This window comes from Perissodus microlepis, chromosome 5 (genome assembly GCF_051167445.1).
Source record: "Perissodus microlepis isolate ML-2025 ecotype Zambia chromosome 5, ASM5116744v1, whole genome shotgun sequence".
NCBI lineage: Eukaryota > Metazoa > Chordata > Actinopteri > Cichliformes > Cichlidae > Perissodus > Perissodus microlepis.
This window is the reverse complement of record NC_140465.1, coordinates 35,500,495-35,525,909: the sequence shown is the minus strand read 5'-3', so window position 1 is coordinate 35,525,909 and position 25,415 is coordinate 35,500,495. Positions and strand designations below refer to the sequence as shown.

Sequence of the window (25,415 nt, the reverse complement as noted above, 5' to 3'; positions counted from 1 at the left end):
TATCTGCTCGGTTTACAAGACATAACATATTTGCAAAAGTGCTCCGACGTTTTCAGAGATCTGACACCCACCATCTCGAAGCTAACGGGAGGTCGAGACCTACTACAGCCGGGAGGAACACCGCTTTCCCGGCACATCGTGCCTCGACCTCCCGGTCGGCTTCGAGCTGGCGGCTAAAACTTTTGCGAGATCCAGAGTTTGTTTTGCGAGATCTCGAGTTAGTTTTGCGAGATCTCACAAAAGTCCGTCTTAATTTTTTTTTCTCCCATGTCCCCTGCGGGGCTCCGTAGAGTAGCTTTGTTCACTTACTGTTCAAAATATGCTGTATTCGTCTTATACTGGGCTTTTTTACAGCCTCTGGCTTCGTTCATGTCTGAAAATAACTTTTAGCTTCTTTCCTTTGAAGAACACCTCGTTTATAAGCCAGCCTTCTTCTGATTGGCTGCCCCTCGTGGGGCTTCTGTACGCCTACGATGATCTTACTGGGTATATCTGCTCCCATTGACATAAAGCAGAGCCAAGTGGTGAAAAAGCTGTCTGCACTCGAGTGTTTAGAGCAGCGTTCAGCCTGTACCTGCACTGCTACTGACCTCATTTTTGGAGGCTTTGGTCATGTTAAACATACGTGTTATGAGAACAGTGCATATATGATCAAGTGTAATAGGTCTCCTTTAATGTCAGCTCAGGTTATTAGTTCATATTTACATTGTTATTTAAATGTGTGTGTTGGCTTTTATTGAGAATAGCAGTTGGTATACACACATGTATTCATATCTTGTAGGAACATAAAACACATCCACACATGTGCAATAGCAGTGACACTAAGCTGCTCTTTTTCTGACAATGTTGTATTTTACTCAGTTGTATATAGTATTTTATTCTATTCTATTGCGTACAGTTGTGTACAGTATCTTATTCTTATCCTATTCTAGGGTTTTTCTAATTTCTGCTATGCAACTTTGCACGTCCACTTTCTGCTGTAACAAAACAAATTTCCTACGTGTGGGACTAATAAAGGCTAACCCAGCAAAAATGAATGCCTAACCCTTACCCTAACCCTTACCCTAAGCCTTACCCTAACCCTAAGCCCTACCCTAACCCTAACCATAACCCAACTGTAACTCTGACACTAAAACCACATTTTAAGTCTCAAAAATTCCTTCAGACTTGTGGGGACCTGGATTTTGGTCCCCATAAGTATAGCAAACTTCAAATCTTTGGTCCCCACAAAGATATTAACACACACACACACACACACACACACACACACACACACACACACACACACACACACACACAGAAAAACAGCATCCAAACTCCTGGTGGAACTTTGTGGGCGACTTCTCCACCTTACTTCTCCTCTCCTTCCTCTTTTGAAACGCTTTTTTCTTGGCCTTGCTAAACATAATTTATAATGCTGCTGTGCTGACAAACTGCTCCATGAGACACTTGCTGAAAAGCAAATTGTTATAAATTGTTGGCATCAACAATCACTGGCATTTTCCATAAATGACAGAGAGCAAGGTCAAGAAGTACTAGCAGTATATTTCACAATATAACTTCTGTCCCACAGATTAATAATAGCTGGAGAAAATAAAAACAAAAAACATGAATTATTTGAAAAAATGTGTATTATTTTATTTAATAAGCATTTGCAACTAAAACATGGCTCATTCACATATTCAGTGCATAAGGAAACTGTATATTTCAGAGCTTTGGTTCACAGGACAGCACCAAACCTTAAACACTTAGAATCTGTCCCACTTTACTTTATCAGAGCAAACATGCTGTGTAATGTGAGCCGATCTCCTCGTACCTTTGGGACCTGCAGTGAACAGGTAGTCCTTTACTCCTATAACAATCCCACAGTGATGAGTACTCTTCACTACAAGTGATGACATAGAATAAGTTTAATTAGAGTGATTCTGAGCACAGCTGTAGCCTCATAATACTGAACACGTCACTCTGTCTCCAGGCTGTTCCAGGCTTTGTACCAAACAGCTTTTGGCTACAACCTTTTTCTTTTATGTTTTTCATATATTTGTTTGTGTTGAGACCAACATGGCTTCATGTCACTAACAGAAATCGGCACATTAAAGGACTCGTGTCACTCATGGCAAGAAATAAACGCTCTCCAGAAAATACTTAATTAATATAATATATGGATAAAGCCCTGGGCCACTAGGCTACCATAGAAAATGCCACGAAGCTCTCGGTGTAAAGTTTCTGTGCTGATGTTAATGCCAGAGATGCAGGTCAGCACATAGTGACCCTGCTGCTACTTTGTGGATGAGTTGCTGTGGTTCTTAAATGCTTCCACTTTGCAATAACATCATTTACAACTGGTCATCAAACAGTGGTGGCATCTTATTACAGGACTCTGCTCTTCAGATTAACCCGTTCTTTCCCAAAATTATTGTAAAGACGCTGCATGACAAGGTGCTGGATGCTGTGTACCTGTGGAAATGGGTCTGAAACTGACTGAAAGCACTGGAATTCAAAGATTAAGGAACATTTTTTACCTTCATGAAAAAGTGTAAATTTTCCTTTCGTATGAAATCATACATGACATATGAAATATTAGACACTCTGTATGAAAAAGTCAAAATGGGCCTATCAGTGAAGCGGCTCGTATTCAAAGACTGCAGTGAAGACAGAGCTTTTCACAAAAAGGCTGCTCATTCAATTTTCACTGGTTCTGAAAAGTGACAAAGGAGATGTAAGAGATTTAGTGAAATAGCATGTCATTTATTAAAACTACACAGACCCAAAGGTTCACTCTAATGGATAAATTTCCATCAAGATTTTAATACCAGCCAAACTTTGAACTGCTTATCCTTTGAAATCAGTCAGATCTACGTTCAAGAGTTTTGCAGAGGGTTCTTTAACGCTGCAGCGATGCACAAAACGGCACAGTTCTTGTCATATGTAAACAAATATATATATAAAAGTAAGAAACATTGGGAGACTTCATGTTGATGTTTTTAAGAAAGTATTACATTAATCCAGATATCTGTCTGCATCCATGGATTATATTCATGCATGTAAGCGGACTTGGACTGGTCATGCTGAAGGTGCGAACACAAACGGAGGTTCGTCCTCGGTGGATACAGAGCCAAGTTAAGCTAGAAGCACCTCCAAAATAAAACGTCACACTTTAATGTTCAGTTAAATCATTGAGACACAGTCAGAGTTCAGGCTGTGGCTTGGGTTTAATATTCCCTTCACAAAATGAACCCTGCACACTGAAGTGTGTACTTACTCAGTGTGTGTACATGTGATGCCACATGGACTTTTACGAGTGTCCATATGTGACTAGCTGGCAGTAACAGACTTGCCTCATTTAGCCAAAACGTGGTGCGTCAGAGCCGCGATGCCAAAGGACGCCTCGAGTGTATCTGTGAGACGTCTGTGGCTTTGATACGCTGGGAAGGGGCCGGGTTGGTTTTCTGTATCGACTTCTTAAGAATACCACAATATTAGTATTTGTCTTAGTTGTTTTAATACACAGTTACTCTGTAAGTTCAGTCTTGCATGAAGAGATGGTGGCTTTAGTGCCTTAGTGGATTTCTAATGGGCACAGATTTAGTCGGGGGCACTTTATGTGCAGTTGTGTCCCGTCTGATCTGTCGTCTCCCCTGCAGGGCTCTATTGTCATTTTCTTCAACAGTTTGATTGACAGCTTTCAGTAGTGAGCTAACAGCATGGTATAAAAATGCCACCTCTGGTCTTGATCTTTGACACAGCTTCCCATGTCTGTCTGTCACACTGTATATCTGTTATATGTGTGACTGGATGTGGGGACAGGAGGCTGAGAGGTGCAGGGAGTGCAGCCATTACTAATGCAGCCTTCCTGACCCAAAGAAAACTTACAAAGGGACGTTTGCACACATCCTCCCATCATCAATCTAATTATAAAGCTGCAGTGAAGCAGACAGCCGAGCACGTGGCTCATCAAACTGTTAGTTGTTGTGGAGTAGTTAATGACAGCTGGCACGTTGTCATTGTGCTGCAGGTAACAACAGATTAAAGAAGAAAGCGTCAATGAGGGTGAACCACAGTTATGCTGCTAGAGCAGAAAAATAAACTGTATAAACGTCTCCTTTATTAATCTTTATGTAACAATAGGAACGTTTTGTTGCTAACAAGCATTTAGTTAACCTGAGATAATCAGGCCCCATCTTATCTGAAAAACTACATATTACCTTATCATAGAGCACGTCGCTCTCACACTGCAGGCCTGCTTGTTGTTCCTACAGTATTTAAAGTAGAATGGGAGGCAGAGCCTTCAGTTTTCAGGCCCCTCTTCTGTGGAAACAGCTCCAAGTTTGGGTTCAGGAGACAGACACTATCTCTACTTTTAAGATTAGGCTTCAAACTTTCCTTTTTCATAAAGCTTATAGTTAGGGCTGGACCAGGTGACCCTGAATCCTCCCTTAGTTATGCTGCTTTACACTCGGGCTGCTGGGGGAGTTCCTGTGATACACTGAGCAGTTCTTTTCCACTCACCTCTTTTTGCTCCCATGTGGGCAGTGGGTACATGTACCACTGTTGTGTCTCTCCTTTTCTTTTCTCTTTCCCTGCCTGACTTTGCTTCTGCTGTTTAAAGGGAGTTTTTCCTTTTCCACTTAGTGCTGCCTCACAGGGGCCAGCTGATTGTTTGGGTTTCCCTCTGATACTGTAGGGTCTTTACCTTGTTTCTCACCTGCAAATTATCAGATTTTGACCTGATTTTAAATTTTCATAATAATAATAAACTTTATATATAAAGCACACTTAAAACCAAGGTGCTTAACAAGTAAAATAGAGAATAAAAGGAAGATAATAGAAATAGAAATAGGACCAAAGCAGAGAGGAGAAGCAGCAGATGCAGAACAAACAAGGAATTAAACGAGCATAAAAGTGCATAATGTAAAATCATAAGTGAAATGTTAACTGGAAGGAACGGCATGATTGAATAAGTGGGTCTTTAGTCGTGATTTAAACAGTATGCAATACCTCATGCAGGACCTTTCCCTGCTCCACTGCCAGACTTGAACTTTGACTGGGAACAGTAACAATTAACCAAGTGAAAACAAGGTGAAACATGGTGGTATTTCTTTGCCCAGAGGCAGGAGATGACATACAGTGCTTCTAGCTCTGTATCTGTCCCACTCTCTGTCAGTCATTTTCTCTGTCTGCCCTTCTTATTTCTGACTGTCAGACGCACACAAATATCACACCACACTTCAAGGCTCTCTGTGGGCAACAGCCTCAGGATATAAGCTCTGCTGTCAAATGTCTTTATCATCAAGTGTGCTGTATATCGCTGTTTTTAGAGTACACACCTAGCTCTATATATTTTTTCTCTTTCTGTGCTCTCTCTTACAAAAGTGGAGAAGATCTGAGTGCTGCAGACCGGCCTGTGGGTGAGTGGGTGGCAGAGAGGGAGAGGGGGGGTGAGAAGAGAGATGAGAAAGATGGAGACGGGGAGCAGGTCAGAGGAGGAGAGAGAGGAAGAATAAGGTGCAAACACAGACGTATAAACAGCCAGAGAAAGAGAGAGAGGAGAGGGAGAGAGGTAGTGTTGCTACAGTAATGTTGTGAGTGGATCTCAAGTGGTTTGACAGGTTGTGATTTTCCTCTGCCGGTTTGGATCGCTGTTTAGTTTAGCTGCTCGCCAGCGGTAGAGTCAGAGAAACAGACTGAGGAAGGAGAAGAAAACAAGTGGATCCATCATCCCGTGTGACCCGTGAGTAGCCACAGTCATGTCCGACATTTGTGCGTCTGCTTGGAAAACCGGCTTCTGTCATTCCAGTGTGTGTGCGTGTGTGTGCGTGTGACGGGGAGACGGAGTTGTCCGCAGAGACACAAGTGTCCTTCCGTGTGCGTTTGTGTTGTATGTAATCGCGCACTCTGTCTGTGTGGGATCTATAGGCTTCAATAAGTGCAGTGTCATATGTTTGCAATGGTGAGTCACCCATCGTTGCCATAGCGACGAGGCGATTGTTGGCACACTGTCTGTGTTTTTATTATTATCATTATTGCATCAATGGAAAGTGCCTAGAAAGCCATATATATGCCCGAGCTTCTCATTCTTTGATAACACTTGATAGTACGTGTTGTTATAAACATTTGGAGGACAAACAGTTAAACTTTGAAGATGAATAATGTTATCATTTATGTTTATTATTGCTTTGCATAATTAAAAAACTAGATTTATTTATGAATTATGTTATCCACCATCCACTCTGGGGGAATATTTACTCATCACTCCTCAATTTCTGTGTCTCGTGTTTGCATATTTGAGGTGATGAGCTCGGAGCGTAGACGCTAAACTGCTGTGAACAACAAATCAGCTCTGGAATAGTGTTATTTAGGGTATAAAAGCTAATAAGCAGTGTTTTGTAATGAAGGTTTCTTTAGTGATCAGTGAATCGTTTCTCATTTCCACAGCAAATAATGCTGCAATACAAACGATAATTAGAGATACACACAAACTGTTCTCGTGTCAGTGTTGCTGCAGACGGTGGAAGTCGTGTGATTTACGCCTCCTCACCTGCTCGCTGATGCTCTCACCTCTGCTTTGAAAATGGTTTTCTGAATTTGTAGCAATCGGGGGAACAAAACATTTTATTTGACTGATTTTTTTATACAGTAAAAAAAAACAAAGTTTTCGATTTAATGTGCACCAATAATACTTACTGCAAAGTGCTAGCTTTTATTAAGAAGTTCAACATAACAGTGAGGGTGTGTGTGTTTATTACAGCTCGCCTGATGAGGTGTTGGTGGATGTGTGTATTGAAACACAACTGCTTTCAAGAGTTCTGTTCTTGTTGTGTTAGATGTGCTGTGACATCTGCTCTCCATACAATAGTTTTGGTCTTTTTATTGGGTTTTTAAACTAACATTGAAACTAATAAAAACTAAACTTAAACTACACTGAAATAAAAACAAAAGCTCAAATGAAATCAAATAAAAACTAATTAGAAAATATACAACTAGAATAGCTCTGCTACAGGCTACTGATTCCTGGGGTGCACTCAGTTTTTCACGGGGCTACTTTTCTTTTTCACATCATTGCACGTACAGTAATTAAGTGCTTGAACTGTAGTATAAAAAACTAGCAGGTCATTGGAGAGCAGGAGGAGCACTTCCATATAATATTACAGACAATGTGTTTGTGTGTTTTGTTGTGTGACTTGAAGGACTTTGGTGAAATGGACTGTGTCAGCAGCGTTTTGTGGATTTGGCCTATTAGCTTAAATAAGGATTGTTCAGCGATTGGCTCGTAACGCTGACTTTGCCCGTGTATTTTTAACTTTGTCCTGTGCAGAAATTTGTCTTCGCAGGCTTCCTTGGCTTCTAGCACTCCAATATCAGGAAGTATTTCATAATTTGCATCGTGGACTTGCTGACCTTTGACCTACCTCTAAAAATGTTGTGAGGGAAGCTTGTGCTTCCAAAGTGTGTATTGCTGCGCTGTGTGTAGACGCTGCCCTTCTATAATGTTCCTTTACTAAATTTAGGCTCTGTGATTTTTATTTATCCGTCTCTCTCTCTCTACTTTTTAGCCATTTCTGCAAAATGATTGATCTGTGTATGAATAAACTCACGATAGACACTGTGAGCAGAGCTAAAAGTGCAACTCTGAGGATAAAATCCAGTCACCTTAAAAAGCGTTTCTCTTTCTTTTATATGTAAATAAATCTGTTTGTTAAATATTCCGAGCTCGCCGAGGTGGGAATGAAGAATGGTTTTCCACTCGTTGTTATGGCAAATGCAGATGGACCCAGGGAGCAGAACGCACGGAGGCAGAGTTGCGGTGAAGACAGTTTATTTACAGTGAGGGGGAGGTATTTACAAGGACAAAGTATATACAACAGTGTATGAATGGGGACGCGGAGCCAGACAGGTAGTGCACTCGATCTAAAAAAGGAGAGGGACGAGAATTAGGAGGGTCTTGCCCGATAACCGAGAAAAGCTTAAAGTAAACTTTACAGAGAGTTGGAGAGCTTACTTGGTACTGTTTAATGCCAAAACCTCCAGACGGAAAACAAACCGGTCGAGGCAAAATCCTGGGGAGGAAACAAAACTCCTTACAGTCACCAGAAATAATCCAGCAGCTCCAGCAGGCAGGGGCAGAATTTCAGACTCTCCAAAAACGCCAATACTCCGACACTAGTCTTCTGTCAGGTAGCTCCTAAAGAACACTTCTGAGGAAAGCATCTGATGAGTAACAGGTGTGCCAGGTTCAGTGACTCACTGCCCCGCCTACCTATACAAAAAGGGAGGCACCAAAAAACACATACAGACAAAAACACCACATAACCAGAACCCAACTCCTAACACTCGTTGGTGGACAGTTATACAAACTGCATCGTGAATTTTTCTTTTATTTGTCATACGGAGTGTAGAAATCTCGACCTAGAAGACCTCGGTGAGCATGTAAGGAGAGGGTCTGTTGGAGATGACAGGTGTCCTCGTGTCGCATGTTCTGTGGATCCAAACAGACTGGAAAAACCATCATCCCACAGCTTCGTCACCTGTGGAACTGCACTCACAGAGGAAACTGTCCTTCCTGCATCCACCTCTTCAAGTACACGCAGCGTGAGACGTGGCAGGCTGGCACCCCTGCTATCACATCCTGCTTCTGGCATCACTGCGTGTGTGTGTGTGTCTTGTATGTCTCCAGGCAGGGTTGATACAAGGTCATAAGCAGATTTGAGATGGACTTTGCACCAGGCTAGCAAGCACAAGACACACACACACACACATATTGCATGCTGCATGGCGCCAGACTTCCTGCTGGAGAGGGATGGCTTTCCCAAACTCTCTGACAGCTTGGGCTCGCTGGTGTCTTAGCTCAGAGTCGCCGAGTTTTGGGCTTGAGCGGTGACCACGCTCCCATGCACTGTCGCATTAAAAAGGCACGAGACATTAATTAAAAAGCAAAGTTGTGTGACAGTCCTCATGGAGTCGTACAAACCCAGTGTGTTAATGTTGGAAATCACACTGCTGTTATATTCATAAAAAATGAATATAAATAATTGTATATCTTTCGATGCTTTTTGCATGCAAACATAAATATATTATTATCTTACAGGTAAACTCACAGCATGCGCTGAGAAGTTTTTAACTTTGTAATGAACTCTCACAACTTTGGTGTAAATTCATATCGGATGACACTAAAGAAATTACAGTATTATATCGTCTATATTTTCAGATTGCGGACTGATCATGAAAGTCTTTAATGCAATCTTTTCAGTCCCTCCTGAGTACATATTTATAAAAGTTGTTCACATTCAGAATGGAAAACTTTGCCTAAAGAATCTCTTACATAACACTAAAAAATATCTGATACCAGTGAGTCCATCAGTGTTTTTCAGTCCCTTTGTGTCCCAGAAGCTGGATGTTCGAGTCACTTTTCTGTCGCAGCTTTGTGCTCCAGACTAAAATGATGCATTTTACATAAAAATCTTTCCTCCTTTAGATTCATCCTCAGGAAGCAGCATGTTAGCATAACAGCTGAGCAGAGGAGACCAAAAAGAATTCGGGGGCTCTTTGTTTGCGCTCCCCGGTGATTTGTCTGAGCGCTTTTGTTTTCAAGAGCGCCGCAGCCGCGCTGACAGGCGTGAAAATGAAGCAGGACATTTGCTAATGGATCAGAGGTGTTGCGAGCGTCCCCTCTGATTGCAGATGTGCCAGGCTGACTCACGCCCGATTAGGGGGCCTCAAAATAGTAACTTCCCAAAGTAATCAGTTACAGATTACAGATTACCCGATTAAATCTGTAGTCAAGCTTGTCACAGTTACCGCACGTTACGAGGCACCAAACACAAACCTGCGGCGCAGCTGGAGAGACAGTTTAAGACATGCAGGAGCTCTAACTGAAATCATACTTTCTCCACTATTTACTGAGTTATCTGTAAATATCAGCTGCTGTTCATCATGTTTGCTAACTGTAGAATATTTCGAGCCTTTTAAAGGAAACAGGGTGAGCTGGAAATTTGCACTTTTAATTAGATTTTTTTGTCCAGTAATTTGGAGCCCTCATAACTTCTGTTTTCAGTGCAGGTAAAAGTATTTAAACTATGTTATGAGATGCAACCAAATCAATGTTACAACCACTCCACGTGTCTCAGGCTAAAGCCAAAATCTCATTTATGTTCAGCACAATTTTTCATATATAACCAACTTTGAGCATCACTATCATAGGATATATCATAGTTTCAGTAAACTGCACCGATTTAATGTATAAGACATGGAGGAACAGAAACAAGCACCAGGCTGTTGTTCCATCTAGTTCCTGATAACTCACTGAACCGAACACACAAAAATCAAAAGTCCCTGCTTTCACTTTGACACTCTGCTGCTCTCAGGCTGAAGCATCTTTGCAGGATGGATGTGAATAAACCTGGAAACAAAGTTCTTGACAGCTGTGGGACCCTTCTGTATTTGCCCCTGTATTTAGGAAAAATGATTGCAGGAGGGGCTAACATGTCTTTTGTCCAGCATGTGGACTTCCTGAAGCCTTCTTTTTAAGCACCGTGTTTACTGGACACATCTTTGGCCAGATGCATCGGTGCTGTGTTGGTGTGCATTTGTGAGGCTGGTGGATACGCTGCTGCTCTGCAGAGACTCACTGTTACGGGAGGTGTTGATGGAAACATTGCACTGTTTGTCTTGGCCTTCATCAGACTGCAGTTTGTGGTGTTTTTTCAGGTGGTTAAAGAAGTTAGTTGTGTTGCATTACTGTGCCAAAACTGTACCAGACTCTTTGAATATGACGACCCTCCTGACCTCTCGTCTTCTGATGTGCCTGATTTTAGTGTATATATGTCTTTTGATGTAGTTTTACTTTTCCAGAGTACATTCAGGAAACTATAAGCTGCATGGTGGGTTAGGCAGCTGTGATTGGTGTGTGCAGGCACATGGTCAGATGCTGATTTAGGGAGCGCTTGATTTGCTTTTGCTTTGCTCCCTGCTGGTGAAGCACACGTTTAAATGTTGCCTGATCATGTTCTTTTAACTTTGGGATGCCAAAAGATAAAAATGTGATTAATGATGCAGGTGTAGTTTATGACATAATAGGACAATTTGCATTGCTTTGTTAAATACTTTAAAGTTACTGTACAAAAATGAGATGAAGTCCATTTATATGCATTTCCAACAAAAGTTCAAAAAGCTCCCTGTGAAACCGAGGGAAACATTAAAATGTGGCTTTTGCTCTTTCTCATTTATCAGGTGTGAAAATGGAGGAAATCTCTGATGGAACAGAGGGGCTGCAAATGTACCATTAGACAGTAGAGCTGTCAAGCTGAATAAAGTCCTATTATATATTCATGCCAAGCGGTGACAGACTCCTGCCCTCTGGAGACCAACCTTTGGTCCCTGGCCCACTGCTTGGAAACCCACTCATGTAGTTTAATGTTCTGGTAGAAAATGTGGAGGTGTTTGTTAATGGAGGGTGACATTATGGTGCCTTCCTAGTTTGTGGGCTGTCAGAGTGATTAAGATGTTATTATGTCCCTCTAAGTCTGAAAAGCAAAAGGCCAATGCAGCAAATAAAGAGAGATGTAAATGTTTGATTTGGTTGACGGCATCTTTCCTTCCTCGCGCGGCTCAGCGTCTCACTGAGTGGCCCGAAAATAGCTTACAGGTGATAGTGCTTTGTTATTTCTGATATCACAGTGGTTCCAAACAGCATCATTATCTCAGATTAGCTCGGCTGTTTTTTTACAGTGCCGATGTGTTAAACCGTTTTAAGGTGAGTGTTTGTGCCTCCGTTCCCGCAGCATGTGAAGGTGCGATTACTCACAGCGGCTGGGGAAAGAGGCAGAGGAGGCAGTTAGAGGAGGGAGGAAGAGTAAATCTACAAATAGCCGACCCAAAAGAGATTTCCACTCCGCAGCTGAAAAAAAACATTAGTGCTCAGCTGTACCGGTGAGATTCTATATTTTCCCAGATTGGGCAGTTTCATTTCAAAGCGGCATACATCAGTATTTGTGGTGTGGGTGTGCATATTTTGAGTGCTAGCAAAAAGTGGATAGGAGACTTGGTTTCTCCCCGATGTGCCAGCTGGTGCACCTGTTCCAAGTCTGGTTTACTGACTCAGAAAAAGGTCAAGTTCACAGCGGATCTACCCACTGACTTGGACAGATGTCCTGATTATAGCTACAGCCCAGGTTTTGAAGGTGTTTTTATTCGTGTGGAGTTTTCCCTGTTTGAGTAAAGTGCAGATGATGCATGTCTGCGGTGACTCGGCGCAGATCTCATTTTTATTTTTCCATCGACCTCTATCCAGTCTGGCTAGCTGCATGTTTAAGTTACCTCCACACTGGCTTCACCCTTCAGTCCAAAAGGCAAGCTCCATCTTCAGTATAGAGTTTACAGTTAACTTAAATTCCAGTACTTCTTGTATATGCCTAAAAGTGCACATGCAGCAGTATCCTGGCTTCTTTTTGGGTACTCGTGAAAGTGAATCCTTCCAAAAGCTGGCTGATAACAGCTGGGACACGGTGACAACAATGAATGGCATAAAGTGTTGAAAGCGTGTCCCTAAAAGCATCGCTGGTGTGAATTGTTGGGTCTGGCAGACAGTAACGTTACCTGCCGCCGGCTCTGAGTTATCAGGGTAAACTGGGACAGAGGAAGTGATGTGGGAGTCTTGCCGACTAAGTGAAAACTTATTGTTCTTGTTTTTAAATGTTTTAATTCTAATGTTTTTATGTTGTCAGTCGTGTCTTTGTGTTTTCTTGTTGGTTGTTTTATGCAACACATTTGAAATGCTTTGTTGTCTAAAGGTGCTCCACAACTCTTACTCTCAGACAGACGTGTTTCCTTAAACAAGGTTTCCTTGTGTAAGCGCCTCCTGTTAGTGCAGCAGGTTAATGAATATTCTCCCTTTGATACAAAAAATATATAATGTGGTCATAAATTCATCATAATGAGAGGCAGGAGCTCTCCGTGCCCACTTTGCCTCATTAGTAATCTTGCTTTGTGAGGTTATGAATGGAGTATTAGTCTGCTGTGCCTCACATTGTGTTGACATAGGGCTGCTGTTACGTTACCTGCTCTGCCACTTTTTACAGCAGTGTGCCTGCACTCTAAAGCACTGAAGGAGAGGAACACAAGATTTCGCTCTTTAGCTCAGCACGTTTTACCTCAGCGGCTCTGTGTGGCTCACAATAGGCACCGAGTGCTCGGCAGGTCTCTGGTGGAAATGTGTTTGTGAACCTTGGTCTTTGCATCGTCCTTTCTCCGCGCGGTACTGTAAATAAGAGCAGTATGCTTTTGTGTCCTGCATGGCGCTGCTGTGTGTGCAGGGATCTGGACCTTTATCGCTGACTCCTGTGCTGCTGTTTTCACTGAAGAGCACCCTCGGGAACAGGGCAACCATTTGTGCTGTAAATGCTTCTACATATAAGGTGTTATTTATGAACCCAGTGAATGAACCACCATTTGTGGGCTGTCTCTGGTTCAAGAGCCTTACTACATTTTGAAGGGCACGATACTGTTGGCCAGTAAATGTGCCTCATGTTTATCACAGTGAGAGTTGGTGCAGTAAATAAATGGAAAAGACTTCCTGAAATAAAATGAATACGATTAGTCATGATATGTAGTGTACACCCAGCATATGAACACTGGACCCTGTTCAATAAAAGCAAGTTTTAAATAATGTATATTATTCCTGCCTGAGGTTGACCAACGTTAGCCGGGTCCCCGTTAATGTAGGGAGACAAAGGAGCCATAAAACCGATGCACAGATTATAATAATATGATTGCACATCAGGCTGTTCTCACATGATGCAAGCTGAAAACTGATTATCTGAACATGTCAAATAAATTCGTTATATTAGAGATTTGGGTTTTTTGCTTGCTGAATCATCCTGTTATATCAGTGTTTGCATCTTTATTTACTCTTTCTCAGATTGCTGGATCCCCAAAATAATAATGAAGAAAGGAAGCATTTTACCACAAACTTTCATTGTGACTGGTTGATATGGACACTATGATGGGACCAGGATGCCCTCATGGAGGAATAAATATTCAGGATGTGCAGACAAACATAAAATATGAAATCATGTGCAAATAGAGCTTTAGTTTTTCTGGCTTCTTGTGTGGATGCTGAAGCCCTGAACCTCAAATTTACACTCAGGAAATAAAGTATGTTTATCCATCTTAGATCTACAACCAGCTCAGGAACTCTGTTACCTCTACGTGCATGAAAACCCATCGACGTCAGGGAGAAACAAGGCCTCATACATAACCAACCCCTAACTGTTCACCAACATGTGTGATGGATACAGAACAAAAATTTATCAGATAACATCAAATACTTTAGTTAAACAGCAACACCTTAATGATGCCTTAGTAAAGCACAGCTGTGCAGTGATTAGTACTGTCAGCTCACAGCAACAAAGTCCTGGCTGAGGATCCACTGACCAGCTGGGGCCTTTGTGTGGAGTTTGGCTCTTCTCCCCATGCTGGATGGCTTCTCTCTGGATACTCCTCCTAATGTTCAAAGGATTGCATGATAGTTTAACAGGTGATTCCTAATTAGCTCAAGGTTTAAATTAGGGCTGCCACGATTAGTCGACTAGTCACGATTACGTCGACTATTAAAATCGTCGACGACTAATTTAATAGTCGACGCGTCGTTTGAAGCTTTGTTAGATCCCAAAAGACGCAGGAATAAGTAGTAGGATTTAAGAGTGTAATAACGGACTGAAACAGAAGATGGCAGCACTGCATGTACAAGGATGCCAGCTGCCGTTAAACCCCGAAGAAGAAGAAGCAGTGTCCCAGAATTCATAGCGCAGCCCAGAACAGTTTCCAACAATGGCGGCAGCTAGTTAGTTTTAATATTACTCTCATTATTCTTTCTGGGTCACAAAATAAACGTTTAACATATTTTCAGGTGAGAATGTAGCTGTGTAAACCTCAAATATCTGCTCAGTTTATCAAGACACCACATATTTTCAAAAGCGCTCCCACGTTTTCGGAGACGTCTGTTACCCACTAGCTCGATAGCTAGCAGGGGGCAAGGCTCATTAAAGCCCGTGAGAGCACCGGACTCCCGGCAAATCGTTTTCAAACCCACCGCCGTCTTTCGCTACTCAGGTTAAACATATATAAGTCACTTAGATAATTTCAAAATGTTATTGTTTGTCTTTTTTCAGTATTTTATTTGTTCCTGAGTAAATCGGTTTGGCTGAGATTAAAGTTATAGTTTTTACACAGCTGAATAAACGTCAAGCAGACAGCTGATTATCAGAAGTGTGAGATGCTCGAGAATATACTCCGGTGTCCCGTTATATTTTAGATAGCAAGGAGCAGACAGTTGAGTTTATTAAACTCAGCTGTCTGCAAATGTCATTAACATTTAATAAACTATCATCTTGTCTTTATTTTTAGTTAGCACATACCTTAAACACTTAAAGCTGTAAGCTAATGATAGTTATATAAGAGCAGATGGATGCTGGTGCAATAAGCTGTACGTTTTACGTCCAATGGATGATGATCTGATTAGTCGACTAATCGCAAAAATAATCGGTGATTAGTCGACTATCAAAATAATCGTTTGTGGCAGCTCTAGTTTAAATGTGAGTGTCATTGGTTTTCTTTCTCTGGGTATAACAGATTGATCGACCTGTCCAGGGTGCATCCTGGATCTTACCTTGTAACAGCTGGGCTCTAGGCTCCAGCACTGCACAGTGCTGAAGTGGATAAGCAGCAGACAATGGGTGGATGGATTTCTGTACAGCTCTAGTGGATTGTAGGTTTTAGACACAGAAATTGTCCAACTAATTTTAACTGTGTGGGAACATCGGCCCTTGAAACGTACATGCACTTACCTTGAGGTCCAATAATTAGGCACGCCTTGGGTTAAATGTATGTAGATTGGACCAGCAGGTAAAGAAAGAAAACTGTACTGTGCATCTGTTTTCTTTCTACTTGTTTGTCTTGTTTTTTAATTTTTATGACATTTTAATTGATAAGGAAAAAAATCCAATGCACAAATTATTAATGAAGATAATTAATTTGTACTTTTCTCTGTTTTTAAGAATGATGTGTAAAAGGTTTTTACTCTGGAAGATGTTTCTGCGTCTCTAACGGTTACACGCTCATGCAGAATATTAATATGAGCTCTCGTAAAGCGCATATCAAAGCGCGTTAGCTTCTATGTCCACTGGGTATCTCCTGAAAAACAAATGCTAAACAGATGCTGAGGGGAACTGTCGTGCGTGACTCCTGTTGTTGCTAAGCAACTACCGGTTGAAATGTGGTACTCTTTGGCTAAAAGTTGTAAAATTTTTAACCTCAAGCACTAGCTGCGCTCAGCGCCAAAATCATGCTAATCTCTCAACTCTGACAGGACGGTGCAACAAGGTTCCCAGTAGGAGCTTCTGAGGAATGGATGCCAGTACCGTAAACACATCGCCTCAGAGTTGGATTATGATTTATAAACGTCTCTTACTACAGGGAACTAATCTTTTAAATGTATACCGTATTTTAAACATCGTCTTGTGCACTCGGGTCCAAACTGCAGGCAGAACACAGATGGATCCATTATTTTTACCCCTGAAGGGAGCATCAGTAGTTTCACTTCCTCACGCCAGTTTTTAATATGTAAGTATCATAGTTGGTAACTTGTATGAGATAACTGTATCCACATTTTGACTTATTAGTACATTTTCAGAACCAGTTCATGTTAATCCCTCTCATTGAAGGTGTATGGCTTTGATTGGCCGTGGTATCATTTGTGTGCTGGGAGACGGAGGTGTGCTGGTAAATTACCAGCTAATATTAGCTTTGTCTTCTGGTCCTATTTAGCCTAACTAGCTTGCATCTGAACAGTGCAAGTTGCTGGTGGCTGTCCTGATTTATTTTAGTCAAAGAATGCATGGAAATGGGTGTTTCTGCTGGTGTCCACCACAAGTCTGATGCATTTACTCAGCTGTGAGGCGTAGAGTCCTTCATCTCCAGCCTTCTGAAGTTGTTATAATCAACCAACTCACTGTATTTAGAGATGGTCAAAAGGACTTGCTGAAGTTCATGATCATGCTTCAAGGCAACGATAAGTCAAATAACCACTCAAATAACCAAGGTAAGCATCTTTGATTGGACAATATACCAAACCTTGAATCCAGAAGAGCCCACTGGGAGTCACACCTGTCAGCAAAAACCAGGAAACTGATAAAACAATTTTCATGGGCTCAACAAAAGAAGATTGTAAAAACGTTCCTCGGTGTGAGTCTCAAATTCTGCTGGAAGAAGTTGTTGTAAACAGCATGAATCCATCCTGCTGATGCTTTTAGATTAGATACTAACTTACAACAGTAAAGATGCTAACAATGACATGTTTCCTTCCTCTGTCAAACCGTGACACAGCTGTTCTGCAGGCAGGTGCACAGCCCTCCCCTCACGAGCAGCGGAAGCCGTCGCAGTTCAAATCTCTTTTAGAGGGAATTTGAGAAGTCTGAGCTCTAAAGAACATTTCCAGCACCTTGGTGAAGCTACGTTATAAAGAACTGAGGCAGTTCTCAACATCTTTCAGGGTTAACGAACTCAGATCGTTCATAAATGTGTGTTTCAGCACAGTGAAGCTGCGTTGACACATGTACGTAGATTCAAATAAACTGAGAACTAACAGGGACAACCAAAGCACCGGATGTGTCCCGAGGCTGCACAATGCCCATGTCTGCTTCAGGGCTTCAGTTCTTCTAAAAACGTTCTCTGCCAGCTCACATCAGGGGAACAGCAGAGAAACCTTGCGGGCAGGTTGCCAGTTGATAGCAGAGCTGCTTCAGCTGTGTTCACCTAACTCTGGTGTATTTCAAGTTAAGGTTCTCTAAAACAGCTCCACCTCCACTACGACCGGAGTTATATAATGGAGCTCATCTGTACATAAACCCAAGACTGATGGAGAAAGGCAGAGAGATTTTAGCCAGGCTCACTGCCCTCCTGCTGTCAGCATATGTTTGCAACTTGCTCATGCATGTATAAGCACTTACATGTGCCTTATGGAGGATTCTATGTGTATGTGTGCATATAATATACTTGGAAACCCAAATGAAATCTTCGTTATAACATGTAACCATTGTATACGTGTGTGTGTGTGTGTGTGCGTGCGTGCGTGCACGTGCCTCTGCACAGCCTAATTTCTGCCCATCTTGCTGTTCTGCCAACAGCTGAATAGACATTTAACCCTTCTCCCTGCTGCTGAAGCCCTGCAGAGCAAAATTAAAGTGCTAATAATAGCATGCTATGGGAGAAGCAGGTTCCAGTGTTCTTGTGTTAGATGCACATGAGCTTTTGTTTCGTCTTTGTTTTTCAGTTGCCGTATGATTTCTTCATACATGAATTTATTGATCCACTGTACAGTCTAATCTGTTGTCAGGTTCATTAGAAGGAAATTATTTTAAAAGTGTATTACCAATGCCATTAAGACATTTATAGCATTATAAGAAAATAATAATAATTATTATTATTAGTTACATACTCTTAATGCCAGTCCCAAGCCTGTTGAAAAGATTTTGGCTAAATCAAACATAAATCATAAGAATAAGATTTCCATTCTGATCCGGTCGTGGCCCAGATTAACAACAGCTGCCTGCTGATGGCCACAGGGTGGAAACTGTGCATGTGATGCTAAAGACAAAGGACTGTGGGGTTAGGATGAGATGGAGGACGATGATCAGCTGTGGTGAAGCGGGCACATGTCTGAGGGCTGGATGTGCTGTTTTCATGAAGCTGGGAATTAGCTAAAGAGACCAAAACTTTTAAATGTGCTTTTAATCCTGTAAAGTTGGACTTTCAAACTTGGGAGTCTCTGGCCATCCACTCATGTTTGGAGTGGCTGTTACAGGGACTGCAGTTTTTATATTTCGGTCACAAACTAGACCTGCTTTGCTGCCCCTTCCTCTAACTGCCCAGATCTTCCTGTGGTAGAAAACATGTTAGTACTTGCATGAAGTTTTCAGCCTGATTTGCCAACCAAGCTTCTTCTGTGTGTTTTTGTGCTGAACATTTGTGAGGCAAGTACATGCAACGCAGTAAATACGCATGTTCATAAAAATCTTTTTTCAGTGTTTCTGTTCTTCATGGCCAGCACGTGCTGACACATGTCTCTGCAACACTAAACACAAATTGTCTGCTAAGGCTTTGAACTCGCTCACCTCAGCTTTATTCCACTGTGAGTTGTTTGAGTGCCTTTAATAAACAGCACAGAAACGGCCTTGTGGTGCCCTGCCAGAGAAGTACGGCTGAATCAGCGTATTGACGAGCTGAAGATGAATTTTAAGTGGTGAACGAACGGTGAATGAAACCTCCCTGTTTCTCTCTCCGTCCTTCAGAAACACAAGGTGGATCTGTTCTACAAGGTTCGCCACGTGATGATGGAGCTGATAGACCTGAGAAGGCAGCTGCTGTCCGGTCACCTGACACAAGACCAGAGCAGAGACGTCAAGAGACACATCACCGTCAGACTCGACTGGGGCAACGAGTGAGAAACCACACAAATGTTGCATTAAGACACATTTGCACATTTCCCACACATACAAATAATACACATAGTTTAAAGGGCAGCTGTTCTTTGTCTGACCCAGACGAGAGGTGCTTCATCCATTTCTGATGAAGCACCTCTCCAAACATGAGTATTCTTATACTTTTTTAATCTGTATCATGTGCATTGGTTGCTCATAGTCACGTAATGCTGCTTCAACCATCAGCTGACCAAGTGAGGTCATTTATGACCTGAGCCTTATACACTGTACTGCCAAACGTATTCACTCGTCTGCATTCGCTCACATATGAACTTGAGTGACATCACGTTCCTAATCCACAGGGTTTCACGTGATGTCAGCCCACCCTTTGCAGCTATAGCAGCTCCAACTCTTCTGGGAAGGCTTCCCACAGGTTTAGGAGTGTTTACGGGAATTTTTGATCATTCTTCCAGAAGCACATTTGTGAGGTCAGACACCGATGTTGGACGAGAACTCTCCGCTCTAATTCATCCCAAAGGTGTTGGGTTGGGTTCAGGTCAGGACTCTGTTCAGGCCAGTCAGGTTCTTCCACATCAAACTCGCTCATCCACGTCTTTATGGATGCAGCTGGTCACCATGGAAACCCATTCCATGAAGATCTCTGTGCACTGTCCTTGAGCCACATGAAGGTTGGAGGTCCACAGTGATTGAATCTGCAGAAAGTTGGTGACATCTGCCCACAATGCGTCTCAGCATCCACTGGCCCCAACGTGGCTTACCACATCTTTCCCAATCACTTCCACTCTACTATAATCCCCCTAACAGCTGACTGTGGAATATTTCATAGTGAGGATATTTCATGACCGGACTTGCACAGCTGGCATCCTATCACGGTACCACGCTGGAATTCACTGAGCTCTTGAGAGCGAGCCGTTCTTCCACAAAGCAGAACTGAATGATTTCGATGGGTGAGTGAATACGTTTGGCAACATAGTGTATTACGTGCACCGTTGTGACTTCTGGCGTGAGGAGAAAGCGCTTAAATGCAGACAGTGGAGGCCGAGTGAGGTGAACAAAAAACAAGCTTTTATGTTGACCGGGACAAACGCTACAAACAAAACAAAGGCAGAACGAGCAAAGCTAAAACAGCACATGCAGCACATGGTTAGTGGCTTTTTCTTTAGAATGACCCTTTAGATGTTTGAAGTTTGAAGTCTGTTTGCTGAATAATAATTCACTCATGCTGCACTTACATGCTGATGGCAGCTCAGCCCGCTCCCCTGACTCCTACACGGGGCAAACACAAGTGTGATTGGAGGCAGGTGGATGAAGCCGTGGTTGTTAAAGTCTCATGAGAGCATGATGAAAGGCTGATGGGAAACAGATGAAAGGCTGATGGGAAACAGATGAAAGGCTGATGGGAAACAGATGAAAGGCTGATGGAAAACAGATGAAATGGAGAAAAAATGGCCGCTGCTTCAGGATTGAGTTATTAATACTGGGAGTGTTTCAGAGGTTATTTAAAGCTTCATTCTGCTGTCAGAGGGGATGAGGCACACTGAGGTGATATGAAGGGGATAGCGATAAGTGCTGCTTTTATTATAATTAATAGTAAAAGAATTATTCAGGGTACCGCGGGGTGTTTCAGGTCATGTGACTGCTTCCAGTCATTACTGATGCTGCTTTAATCGAGTTCACATTTTTAGATATAAGTAGGAACTACTTACCGACGATGTGATTTTAGCACATCAGTGTAAAGCAGAGTTATTCGTCCAGTCAGTGGCTTTGCTAAAGAGAGAAGCAGCTCAGTGAACACAATCGTTTTAGGCTGCAAAAGGGCCAAAAAGGAGCTAATGAGGTGCTACTTATCTCGTTGCTCTCTGCTAATTCAGTCTCCAGCTGGTAAAAAGAAGTGACGTGTCATGTAACAGAGCAGCAGATGTAATTTATAGCCCGAAAGCCAGTTCACGGTGAAAGGTTGCATTGCAGGAAAACAAGCTCGCTTTCATCATTTCAAAGGTAGAAAAGCAGAATCAGGACGCACAAATAATGGCTCCATTGTTCCTGATGCATCACGAGCATGGAAGTGTGTGCATGGAGAACACAACTTATCAATGAATCCATAAATGTCAAACATTTGTCGGGTCAAGTGTCTCCAGCATGAGGACATTTAGTGTGTCTGAGGAGCCTGAATGTGAGATTTCAGGGTTACACTTAGATCACCACGTTTGATGTGTGTACGCCGATAATACTGATGTGGTGCAAAGACGCACTTCCTTCTGTTGTTTCGGTTCATGCTACATCCTCGGTGAGAACAGCTGGAGGGCACAAACAAGCTTTTGCTGCCACACGTGAACTAGACTTGACCTCCATCTATGCTGCTTCGATGTGTTTTACTTTTCTCCTCAGTGCCAGTCTCCAAATGATCATTGCTCAGTACTACATTCCTCTCTGGGTCGTTGCAGGACTGATACTCTGAGTCATCCTGAACTTCACACAGTGTCAAACCTTTGCCTCAGGCTGTCTTTAGTCAGACGACCGTCACAGCAGCCAACTCTGAACCTCAGTGAGAGGTGAAGGACCCTCGTTTGGAGCCACGATCAGAGATATCTCATCATGCTCCTGCTGGGGAAGCCCAAAAATGTGCAGCGCCTGGCTTCAGAGCAGCGTCAGACATATTTGATTAGATATGTACAAAGATGAGTAATAAGCAGTTAATTATAGTGTCGTTAGAAACCTTTAACAACCCATTCAGCTTTACCCTCAAACCCCAGGCTGTGTTTTTATTTTCTGTTTCCACTCAAGCCTTTACTTTCACTTGACATATACAAATACATAAACATAAACATAAACACCTGATTGCATTTTTGAAGCTGTGGTTGGCAGTGATGAAGACTCCTGCCAGAGTTTCATTTTCAAACCAGATTTAACCTGATTTCAGCCTTGATGGATGCACACGTGAAGACATCAAAGATGGACGTTTAGTTTCTCATTCACAGTTTAAGAGGCCATCTTATTCATTCGGGAGAACATTGTGCACAGCGCCTTCGAGTGCGCGAGTCCACCGGCCTGTAACTGAAAGATGTGGTTGTTGAGATTGAACAGAAAATAATGCTGAGGAACAATATCCCCAGAGCCCCCTCTGAAATTACTTTAATATACTCTGTGTGTGTGTGTGTGTGTGTGTGTGTAGGCGGTGCACGCTTGTATGTGCAGAGGTGGCTGGAAAGGTTTGTGTACCTGTGTCGGAAATGCTTTTTGTGAAGGTTAAATGAAAGACACTCTGCTGCTCTCCGTCTTTGTTTCTGTTTTTCAGACACCTCGGTCTGGACCTGGTGCCGAGAAAGGAGTTTGAGATGGTTGATGAAGACCAGATCAGCGTGTCAGACCTTTATAAGATGGTGAGTCAAGTCACACCTGCTCACACACTTGATTCATGACGGCTGTAGTGGACACAGTGATCCCACATCCTGGATATTATCCAATTAATAAACGTTGTGTAAAATAAGACAAAAATATCCTGCTGCGCATCTCATTTGTAGGTTGTAGCTTTTAATCAGGCAACCTCTAAAATCTGCATATTATTTGCAATTCTTTTAGATTTTAATTTTCATTATCCGCAGATGATGAGAAGGATGTTAAATAACCATCAGCAGGAGATTGAATTTGATGAGCAGGTTGTGCTGCAAACTGAGCAGTTTTCTCATTTTTCACATAATTAAATCATTTCAAGTATTAGCACATAAAAGTAACATGAAGTGAATTTTATGCACATGAATATCAGTGACTGACTATTTGCATTTGCAGGTCTCAGCTTGTCACCGTACTGATAAATTAATAAAGTCGTGTTACTGTGAAACTGTGAGAAAGCTTTTTGATTCCTCAGAAACAAACGAGTGAACAGCTCTGACGTGGAATTATCGGAGATTAATGTTTTATTTGATTTTCTCCCTGAGAGAGCACATTTTATTCCATTTTCTGGGTCTAACACAGACCTGCTGGTTGCACCTTGGTGATTGCAGGCTGGATTCACTTCACAGTTGGAGGGAAGCTTTAGTTTCCAATCAGAGAGCAGGCTGGACCCCGAGGTTTAAACAGCAACAAGCCTCAACAGTTGGCAAAGTAATTGTGTGGCGACTGGTGAAAATCAGCAGATACCTCACTGAACCGTTCATTTTAGACTAAAATCTTTTGTCTTTACGAGGATGAATCAGGAAGTTGTAACGTGAGTAATAACTATGAGACGTTTGTTGTCTCTGTGGCTGCAGTGAATCAGAGTTTTGATGCTCGAAACGCGTTTCGATTCTGCATCATGCTGCTCGTCCTTTTCCCTTTTCATCTTTTCTCTGGCCTCGAGCGGCGCCTGTTACCAGAAACAGGTTTCTCGCTCACGTGACCTTCGTCTCATGCAGACGACGTTTGAAACATTGAACACCAGCAGGAAATCTGATGTCGCTCTGCTGGTGGCTTCATCCGGATACCTTAAAACTGCTAATCTGATGATCTGAACCACCGACTGTAAAATTACCGTCCCGCCTCTGTTAACTTGTTCACAAAAGCATAAATTTGAATAATTTTTCCTGTTATTGGAGCTATTGTGTTGTATTTGAGTGCTACTTTAAATATCATAAATGAATGAAGTGAATGACAGTCGTAGCCTGCAGACAGCATGAGAAATAAGAGCAGAGTGAAGTTTCTACATTTCCAAAGAACAGATGAAATCCAAATAAATGGTCCTGAATAATCACAATTTCAAACCGTCATCATCTATGAGAAAACTCATAAATCACTATAAGTACAGTAAATATGTATAAATCAGAGTAAATATGTGTTGAATAATTAATACTGCACATAAAGATGTGAGATTTAAGCACATCAAATTTAAACATTATAATCAATCTTCTGTTTTTTCAGAAAACATTTTATAGCTTGTTTTGTATTTTTTTTAAGTTAAGCTTTTAAATCCTTAGTGATAGTTTGTTCCCTGTGACTGAACAAAATGAGCACTTAGAACGAAAGAAAAACCTCTTAGAAATGAAAGAGTAAAGCTGTGATTGATCTGAACAGAAATGTCAAAGATATTTTCAGTTTCTTTCATCTGCTTTCCTTTCATCGTGACATTTGTGTCTCCGCATGTCAAAGAGCTTTGTGACAGGCACCGACATCATCGACTAATTTCACATTTTTGACCAATATTCAAATGTAAATATGTAAAAGGAACAATATCTTCCAGCAAGTTTTAATTCTGGACACTCGGGCAAAGAGAGGAGCTGAGCTGTCGTCTGATCACCGGTGGTGAGTTGGATCGGGTAGCGTGGGAGGATGCTGGACAGACTCTGGTCCAGGAGATCTCCAACTGCTCCCTAAAGCAGATGTTTCACCTTCATTGCTGAGGGTGCTGCAAGGAGCTGGAGCCGCAGGGTGGTTGGTGCCTGTTGTCATGGTGACAAACCAAATAGTGGACCCTGGAGGTCATCTTCATCAAGCTGAAGAAGGCCTGCTATCGGGCTTGGTTAGTGGGACTTCAGATCCAGCTGCTGGGTACCAGCAGGGCAAGCAGAGCGCCACTCGGTCGGTAGATGAAGCAAAAACTCGGGTGTGGGAGGAGTTTGGTGAGGCCACATGGAACAAGACTTTCAGACTCCTTGAGGCGATTCTGGCAAACCGTCAGGCAACTCAGCGGTGCTCGACTCACTGCGTACAGCAGAGGCAGGGTGCTGCTACTTCAACTGAGGATATAATCGGGCGGTCTTAATCCCAACGGCACGACTTCTGTAGAGGAAGCAGAGTCCGGGGACGAGGTCACACCAAGCAGCACCAAGTGGCCACCAAGGTACCAACATCTTGGTAGACGGGCACCTGGGGTGGACGAGGTTCACTCTTAGAAATAGGGTGAGGAGTTCAGACATTTTAGAGGGGCTCAGTGTAGACCTGCTACTCTTTTGG

The 25,415-nt window shown here is 42.4% G+C and overlaps 2 protein-coding genes across 8 annotated transcripts in view; one reads left to right on the top strand and one right to left on the bottom strand.

The window, feature by feature from the left end:
* Window positions 1–25,415, bottom strand: part of LOC146387779 (butyrophilin-like protein 1) — a 413,480-nt gene that overhangs the window by 127,004 nt on the left and 261,061 nt on the right. The window lies entirely within an intron of this gene.
* LOC146387789 (dedicator of cytokinesis protein 3-like) overlaps window positions 1–25,415 on the top strand; it is a 241,037-nt gene that overhangs the window by 138,531 nt on the left and 77,091 nt on the right. For 6 of the 7 annotated variants that reach the window (XM_084929595.1, XM_084929600.1, XM_084929597.1 and 3 more), the window contains exons 6-7: window positions 19,341–19,489; window positions 22,786–22,870. In XM_084929595.1, coding sequence (XP_084785721.1) covers window positions 19,341–19,489; window positions 22,786–22,870 — 234 coding nt within the window. Of the gene's footprint in view, window positions 1–5,452; window positions 5,732–19,340; window positions 19,490–22,785; window positions 22,871–25,415 lie in introns of those variants that run through there. The other variant, XM_084929599.1, reaches the window with a different exon arrangement.